General features: G+C 43.6%; 1 protein-coding gene across 1 annotated transcript; it reads left to right on the forward strand.

Annotated features, from left to right (window-relative positions):
• Positions 1–964: 964 nt before the first annotated feature.
• On the forward strand, positions 965–3,676 carry LOC116071203 (beta-defensin 4-like). Its single transcript, XM_031342640.1, has 2 exons — positions 965–1,102; positions 3,395–3,676. The coding sequence occupies exons 1-2, from the start codon at positions 1,045–1,047 to the stop codon at positions 3,529–3,531; spliced, it is 195 nt and encodes a 64-aa protein (XP_031198500.1). The 5' UTR covers positions 965–1,044; the 3' UTR covers positions 3,532–3,676.
• The last annotated feature ends 5,925 nt before the right edge of the window (positions 3,677–9,601 follow it).

Genomic DNA, 9,601 nt, shown 5'->3' on the forward strand with positions numbered 1-9,601 from the left:
AATTTAAAAAATTCTCATCTCTCAGTTCTTGCCATGGATTATGTCTTGATAATTGCCAATGGTTTTCTAGGATAAAAATAAACAGCTGGGTTACGGAATTTACAAGAGACCTCACTCAGAGTCAAGCCACATGGCCTCCCTCAGAACAGGTTCAAGCAGGAGCAACAAGGAGATGGCGGGAAGGACTGGAGTACCACTGTCATGGATTCTTAAAACGATTCCAAAAAGCATCTTGACCTCTCACCTCTGATATTCACATTATTTCAGAGAGTGGCGAACCACAAACCCAAAGGGTAGAAAGTTCCACAATTGCCCATCACCTTGTGGCTAGAACTAGCTATTCACTGGTTTCTTCAAGGTGAGAATGGGGTCTCATGTTCAGGTAACATGTTACCAACTCATTGCTTTTGCTGAGACAAGAAACAGCACACCTATCTGACTCCATGTCCATCGCACTGAGTGGTGTTGATGACTGGTGAGTTGCTGGAGGGTTTTAGTAGTAAATGAACTTCAACACTGAACTGAAACTTAGAGAAATCTATGAGACTAGGCCCATGTACTGTCCTTAGAAAGCTTGGGGAACCTTGACTTGGCTCACATTCTTCTGCATCCAGCAGCTGAGGATTCCCAAGCCCAGAGGGATCTAGGTGAAATTAGTCCCCACTGAGGCCTAAGCCTATTGCCAGACTCTGAGATGACCAGGTCAAATGTGTAAGGTACAGGTAAGTAAGGTCCAATTGTAACAAGTAACTCTGTCCCAGGACAGCATGGGTCCCTCCCAGCTAAGAAGTAGTACAGGAAGTTGTTCTTGGTGAGCAGTGCAGGAAGAAATCATCTGGGGATCCCCACATTTGCTTAAGAGACAGTGAGTGTGCTCTCAGTGGGCCCCTCCTTGACAAGAGAGATGAGGTGCTCTGTGTTTCATAACTGTAATTACTGGGGTTCTAGTCAGTGTAGATTCCTATGCACGAGGCAGCAGGTGATCCTATATAAGACACTGAGCTCAAGTCCCTCTACGTCTCTGCACCTCACCAGGCTTCAGTCATGAGGATCCATTACCTTCTCTTTGCATTTCTCCTGGTGCTGCTGTCTCCACTTGCAGGTGAGTCAGGGCAATAGGGTGGTCCCACACTAAATAATAGACAGTCCCCTACATGTATGTGTGTGTGTGTGTGTGTGTGTGCCTGTATATCTCTGTATTTTTCTCTGGTGTCTCACCCTATCTTTGTGTATGTTTCTCTGTTTCTCGTGTTTGCATCTCTCTCTCTCTCTCTCCTTCTCTCTCTCTCTCTCTCTCTTTCTCTCTCTCTCTTTTCTGTGTGTGAATTCATGTCTCTCTGTGTATGTGTACATCTCTCTGTCTCTGTATCTATCTCTGTGTCTTTTTCTATTTTCCCTCCTACCCTTATTACTTTCCCTTTTTTCTTTTTCTTCTAAGCATATTTTAGAAAATGTGTGTTGGGCTAATACAAACCAAAGACTGTTTCCTTTTACCTTGGAGGAGCCTAAGGTGGACTCATTTTCAGCTAAACTGCATCACATGACTTCCATTTCCTAACTCTTTTTTTTTTTTTTTTTTTTTTTTTTTTTTTTTTTTTTTTTTTTTTTTTTGGTTTTTCGAGACAGGGTTTCTCTCTGTAACCCCGGCTGTCCTGGTACTCACTATGTAGACCAGGCTGGCCTCGAACTCGGAAATCCGCCTGCCTCCGCCTCCCAAGTGCTAGGATTAAAGGCGTGCGCCACCACCGCCCGGCTCCATTTCCTAACTCTTGATGTTAAGCTCAAGATTATGAAATGAGCTTCTTATACATGGCTTTAAAATAATAACATGAAGAATGTTTCTTATCTGAAAAAAATTATTCATTATATTTAAAGAATAGAGTCCCTGCTTACTCTAGAGAAACCCTCAGAATAACCAGCCCAGCCTCTATTTGAGAACTTCCTCTCCCCCAACCCCTATGGAAGACCCTCAAGCACACACTTGTCTTCAATCTTGTCTACAGGGCTAATGAGGCTCATAGCTCAGGGCAGCTATAGATCACAGCTTCCCAAACTCTGCCTAAATTATATTTTATGGAAAAGGTTTATATCCTTTTAAATTATGTGTACAAATATGGATCTGTATATGTGTATGTGCCAAGCACTGCAGTAGCCACAGACACCATAAGAGGCCATCTAATCTCTCAGAGATGGTGTTATAGGCACATATGGGTTGCCTGATACAATACTAGGAACTTACCTCAGGTCTTCTGCAGGAGCGCTATGCAATCCTAACTGCTGAGCTAAGTTTCCAGACTCCATGCTGGTTTTCATCCTTGACATTAGGCAAACAAAATAAAAGGGATTCACAACTCAAGAGAGGGAGCTATACAAGTATGAGAGAATGTGAAACAAATGCTTGAATCTGCATCATACAGAAATTATAGAGATCCAAACATAATTTCACTAATTCTGTTGATGGGTTCTGGTTTACAGAGTAGAATCTGTGTTCCATGAGATACCCAAACACTCTGACATTCAGATGAATGTAAAGAAGGAGGGAGGGGGAAGAGGGAAGGATGAGATTAAGACCTGTTTTTATACATGAGGAATTATCAAAAAAGTTCAGTTTTACATTGGATTTCCATTGTATCTTACTTAGGAATTAAGTTATCATTTAGCAAGTCCTATACAATGAGTTTAGGTCAAATACTTCATTTAAAAATAGGTACCGAAGTTAAAATACCTTAGTTAAAAATAGGATGGCTCAGTGACCAGAAGTGCTTGTTGTGCAAGTGTGAAGATGTGAGTTTGGATCCTGGCATCCATGAAGAAATGGACAGAGCTTCTGGTGCACATCTGTAATGCTAGCACTAAGCAGGCTCCAGATGCACACTGGCCAAAGAGCCAGGCAAACCTCCTCAGTGAGTTCCAGGTTCAGTGAGATCCAGGTTCTCTGCCTCAAAAAGTGAGGCAGAGAGAGATTGACGAGCACATGTTATGTCAACCTCTGGCTTCTGTATGTGTCTGCACACATGTATGTACACATTCATACCCACAGGATGTTTCTGATGCTAGCACAAGGGACATGTGTGTGGAACAGGAGAGGCAGGGCTGCTGTGAAGCAGCTGAGGACTCACACAGAATCTTTACTGAGATCTAGCCTGATGTCCCTGAAAGTTCCAGTCAGTCAGGGGTGGAGCAGACCCTTCTACAACATTTGGGTGCTAGGAAAACCAGCATCGCTTTACACAGCAGCAGTGTCCAGAACTGGATTCAGTCCTGCTAACACAGACATCCCAGGTTTGGAGGCAGGAAGAAGTCTGCTGGGATTTACCCAAGATAATAGCACATTGGTCTGTGTTTGTGACCTGAGGCTTTCAACTCTAACATGTGTTTTTCTTACTTATTCCAGCATTTACCAAAAAAATCAACAATCCAGTATCATGCATGTTCAATGGAGGCATCTGCTGGCGTGCATCATGTGCTAGGGGTGATAAACTGATCGGCAGTTGTGGGCTTCCTAAAGTCAGATGCTGCAAGAAAAAATAGATGAAAAGACCACGAACCAGCAAGATGAGTAAATTGCCAGAATTTGCTCCTCCATGAAGATCAAACCAAACCAAATCAAACCAAATTAAATCAAACCAAAACAAATCAAACCAAATTAAAGTTCTTTGATCACCTTCTGTAACTCCAGTTCCAGGGGATGCAGCACCTTTTTTTCCGACTTTTATAGCAATATATACACAGTACATACAGGAAAAACACCATACACATAAAACTAGTAATAGTAGTAATAATTATAATTTTAAAAAGTCATTGAAGAAAACACTTTACTTTTAGCCTTCACACACATGTATACGTATATTCATCCGTATAATCAAATGTTGTATAACACACATACATACACATGAAAGTGATTTAAAATATCCACAAATAATAAGTAGTTGACTTTTATTTGAGGATAGCATTTGACCTATTGATTTTACTTGAAACCCACACACTTCATTTTGATGCTTGGCTCCTCAGACACTGTCCTCAAAGAATTATTTTTAATAATCCATATTTTCATGTATTATAAACTTGTTTTTGGCTAATGCTCAAAATCACTGGTGAATGTTGCAGGAATGGCATGAAGTTTCCTGCAGCCAGTGAAGCATCATGCTGCATCCTCCAGAGGGCGGCAGGACTCGCTAGGGTTTTGTAGCAAATTTCCTGGACTGTTAAAAGACTTTAATGAATATTTTGTTTTCTTGAAGGCAAGACCTTTAAAGTTAAAGCGGATAAGAGCAAGAAAATGCTAAATGGCTTTGCACTTTTCAGAGTGAAAAGTCCCTTTGGTTTCTGATAGAACCACAGCTGTGGGTGCGCACAGGGCAGCACACCGATGGATATGGGGAGTGGACACAGAGCACAGCAACACTGGAGCTGGACGGTGTTAGTTAGCTTTAGACATTGTTTACAGACAGCCTCTGAATCCATCAAGGATGTCATCCCTAGGGGACAGGACCCTCCTGTGTCCATTGCCATGGCAACAGTCACACATTCCCCTTGCTTTACCTGCATCACCTGCAAGTCGTCACCTGCATTACCTATGTCACGCCTGAATGAAAGACAGGAAACGTCTCTCTCTCTCTCTCTCTCTCTCTCTCTCTCTCTCTCTCTCTCTCTCTCTCTCTCCTCTCTCTCTCCCTCCCTCCCTCCCTTCCTCTCTCTTCCTCGCTTCTTCCCCTCTTTCAGTAAAGACTTCTCAAAGTGTGAACTATTCTGGTTCAGCACTATCTGTCCAGGAATATGCTGTTTTCAACTAACATAGATGCTGAAAACCGGGACTTACTAGCAACCACCCAGGCAGGTGTGTGGTTCCATAGCCTGCACTGAGCCACAGCTTTAGGGCAGAGGGAACTCCACCATGTGGGATGGCCACTGCCACATGAGTTAAATCCCTTGGGCGGGACCTCATCTCAACATGTCTGCCAGCTGTACAATCCTGCCAGCAGATTGCCAAAACATTTGCACAAGCATCCGTAGATCAGTAAGGTTCGTTCTGGTCGATGGGCAGGGCCCCTTCTAACCAAAGACTTTTGACCAACCCCTACAGGCCTTGGGGATGGACTTTCCACGGTCCCCATGACTGTCCTCCTAGCTGATGCCCCAGTTTAGGACTTCGACCCTAGGATGACTTTTTCTTTCTCTGAAGACTTTTTCGTGACTCCTCCCTCTCTGGCCATCCCTGAAAGCCCTGATCTTCTCTGATCTCAGAAGATGTTTCCTCTGTCTGCCTTACAAAAGTCCTAAGTGTAGGTAAATCTTTTTTTTTTTTTTTCTTTTTGTAGGTCAGGGACTCACTAGCCACAGCATCTGCTTGAAGACCCAGTTAATCTAGACCTGTAATTTATTAGTTATTGAATTTTATCTCGGAACACCAGTACCAAAAGTTCAATAACATCCCTGCCAACCAATGGGCACCTTGCTGCCTTCAGTCTTGTCTTAGGCTCCCCTCTGAGATATCTCCTGGAAAATCTCAAATTTCTAAAACTAACATCTGATAAGAGGGTATTCAAGCTCAAACACTTTTGCAATAAAATCTAGATTCAGTACCCATTAGACAATGGCTCCAACTGACCCTCGGCACATTTGGTCCTACCATTTTAAGGGATCTTCATATATAATACAAGCAGTTTGGTAAATGGAGAGAGGTTCCTTATGCCCAAGCTTTTACCTATCTTTGTTCCAAACCTTCTCTCTGCTCTTCTTGTTCCCAAACTCAACTTCTTATAGCTATAAAACCTCTACAAGATGACACTCCAGCCCTCGATCCAGCTAACAACTGCCCCTTTACCACAGCACACTTGTCTCAACAACTTATTTCTAAAACCGCAGCCTCCTCAGCTTCCTCTTCTCACCAGACTTCCACAGAGCCTCCTTGTTTGACCTCTCCAAACTTCTCCCCTCTTCCTGGGCCAGCTGCAGGCCACTCCAATTGTCTTGCACTGGCACCTACTTTTAGCCCTTCCACCACTCATTCTAAGTCTACAGATAAACCACCTACTTCTCCATCATACACATCCTAACCCAGCACCAGTCCTTCTTTTAAGGGAAGTTGCTGGGGTAGATGGTCTAATCAGAGTGCATGCCCCTTTCTCACTAAGTGAACTTTCTCAAATAGAAAACAGACTGGGATCCTATACCTCTAATCCTTCTGTCTTTAATAAAGAATTTCAGGATATTACTCAATCTTATAGCTTGATTTTCCATGATGTACACATCATTCTCAGTAATAATTTACTTCTTGACCAGTGCAGGTGAGTTTGGGAGCAGGCAAGAATACTTGTAGATGACACTCATTAAACAGACCCAGCATATCCAATTGGACCTGAGATGGCACCTGACCAGGATCCTCAAAGGAATTATAATTCCCAAAATAGTATTTTAGCCAGAAATAGATTCTGTGATATGGACAGCCATTAAGCCACTCAGGAAAGGGAGATGACTGCCAGGTAACACTCCAGCTGACCTCCTAGGCTTTGGTATGGACCAAAGAAGAGGTCCAAGCTCCCTTGACATGACTACTTCCATCACAGCAGGGAGACCCAACTAGTCATCATGGTATCTGGGCTGCCCATCTCCTTCCTCTTCTAATATTAAGATGACCTTAGATAAGGCTGACTTTCTGTCAGTTGCAACTACTGCTTAGTTCCTGCCAGTTTACATGTCTATACTTTTCTATAGAACCACTGGGCTTCAGATGACCTCGATGTACCTTGAACATTATGCCATCACCTGACTTTTCTTTTTCTTTTGTAATAACCATAAAAGTCTGATGCCTACTTTGAGAATACACACTCAGATTCAACACTCCCCCGTGTCTGTGTGTCATTTTCTCGCCAACTCCTTGCCCACCTGATTACTGGGAGCCCAATTTCTCCCGAGGGTTGAAGGACCCTTGACCTGCCAAGCCCGACAGAAATGCAAATCAAAACAACCCTGAGATTCCACCTTATACCAGTCAGAAGGCTAAGATCAAACTCAGGGGATAGCAGATGCTGGTGAAGATGTGGAGAAAGCGGAACACTCCTACATTGCTGGTAGGAATGCAAGCTGGTACAACCACTCTGGAAATCAGTTTGTCAGTTCCTCAGAAAATTAGATGAAGTACTACCTGAGGACCCAGCTATACTACCTCTGGGCATATACCCAAAAGATGCTCCAACATGTACTAAGGACACATGCTCCACTATGTTCATAGCAGCCATATTTATAGCAGCCAGAATCTGTAAACAACCCAGATGTCCCTCAACAGAGGAATGGATACAGAAAATGTAGTACATTCACACAATGGAATACTACTCAGCTATTAAAAATGATGACTTCATGAAATTTGTAGGCAAATGGATGGAGCTTGAAAATATCATTCTGAGTGAGGTAACTCAGTCACAAAAGAACACACCCAGTATGCAGACACTGATAAGTGGATATTAGCCATCCCATATATAGTCACCAAACCTGGATGCTCTTGTGGATGCTGAGAAGTGCTTGATGATGGGAGCCTGATATAGCTATCCCCTGAGAGGCTCTTTCAGAGCCTAGCAAATATAGAGGGGATGCTTGCAGCCAACCATTGGACTGAATGTGGTGTCCCTGATGGAGGAGTTGGAGAAGGGACTGAAGGAGCTGAGGGGTTTGCAGCCCCATGGAGGGAGGAACAGTGTCAACTGACCAGACCCCAGGAGCTCCCCGGCCTGAACCACCAACCAAAGAATACATATGGAGGGACCTATGGCTCTGGCTGCTTATGTGGCAGAGGGCCTTGTTGGCATCAGTGGGAGGAGAGACCCTTGGGCCTGAGGGTGTTTGATGCCCTAGTGTAGGGGAATGCCAGGGTGAGAAGAAGGTAGTGAGTGGGTGGGTGGGCAAGCACCCTTATAGAGGTGGCGGAGTGGGGATGGGACAGGGAGTTTCCTGAAGGGGAAACATGGAAAGGGAAAACACTTGAAATGTAAATAAAGAAAATATCCTTTTAAAAAGGTGACGTAATGAATATGGGGGCTGCACATATTGGTCTTCCCAGATACATATGCTAGAATTTTCGATCACTGACTTCTCTCAACAGCACGATCCCTCTTGTTCTATCTACAGGGTGCAAGGTATGCCAAAAGGGAGACAGGAGTTGTTGGTAAACAACCTGGACTCCCAGTGAGTACTATTCACGCCCAGAGAAAATATGTTTCAATTGCTCAACCTGTAGATATCAGAAAAATAGGAAAAGTAAGCAAACATTCATTCAATGTCCTTAATCTCTTGGCATCCTCCCTCATAAAAGGTACTAAGCTGTCATTTCACCTTTTGCTTCAGACCCTGACCTTGGCCTACCATCTCTGTAATGTCACCTGACCTGGTTGCTTAAATATTGCTGGCTATGTGTACCCCCTGGAACTAATTCACAATTGTCACTTATAGTCTCTCCAGAAATACTGCCAAGTAACATCACCTCACTATTTATCAGCTGCTCTGATGTCGATGTTGCCGTCTCCCCATAACTTTTCTCTGTCTCTCTTTAGTGTGGCAGACTGTTTTAAGACATTCAGGACATATTCTGTAGGAATGCTACGCTCCCTGGACTGCAGTAGAACCCACACCCTTGACACCTCATCTCTTCCACAGTACTCTGCAGTTCAAAACAGGCCAACTGTCTATGGCACTCAGGTATATCATGGCCTACCTGCCAGCTGGTCAGAAGTTTGCACATTGATGTTCCTTTTCCATGAACTAGGAGTAACCCATGGAAAAGAGCCTCTGCCCATCACAGTTGTAGACACCATACCTGCCCAACACGACAAGGGTGCAGTTCAGGTCATGGCATTCCTGATCACAGCGGGAATAACTATAGGTGGTTGTGCTGGAACAGCAGGGCTGACTACTTCTCAAACCCTCTACAAAACCTTCTCTTCTCAGCTTGAAAAAGGCTTTCAAGAAATTTCTGAACCATGGTTACCATCCAGAACCAGGTGGATCCTGTGGCTGCAGTGGTCCTTCAGAACTTTGGAAACTAGCTATCCTTACAGCTGAAGAAGGTGGTCTTTGCTGTTTGTCCAAGAAGAAGGTTGTTTCTATATCAAATGAATCTGGGAAAGTAAGAAATAAAATCCAGCACTACAACCAGACATTCAGAAATACAGGGAACACCATGAGGCCTCCTATTCCTGGGTTTTCAAAAACTCTATAAGGAAATGGATACTGTCCTTCCTAAAATCTCCTCATTTTTCTGGTTTTCCTGTTTGCTCCCTCCCTCATTAGCCTCATCTCCACATTCAAAAAATTTCTATCCCAACAAATAATCAGTTCCTGTTACAGGATTACCAGCTACTGTCCCCAGAATATCCTGATGCAAATGACTATCAATTAGGCCCTAATGGTGAAAGCCAGCTACACCCCAAAACTGACAAAGCCACTAGACAAAAGGAAACACTTTAAGAGATCTGACACCGCAATGTCCCTTTCACCATTGGCTTCCCCTCACCTCCTTTTCCTCTCTATAGTAAAAGAAAAAAGGAGTTATGTTAGCATCAGAAGCTGTTTGCAGTCAGCCTCTAAATCCAGCTATGATGTCATCCCTAGG

This window comes from Mastomys coucha, unplaced genomic scaffold, assembly GCF_008632895.1.
Source record: "Mastomys coucha isolate ucsf_1 unplaced genomic scaffold, UCSF_Mcou_1 pScaffold22, whole genome shotgun sequence".
NCBI classification, from domain to species: Eukaryota; Metazoa; Chordata; class Mammalia; order Rodentia; family Muridae; genus Mastomys; species Mastomys coucha.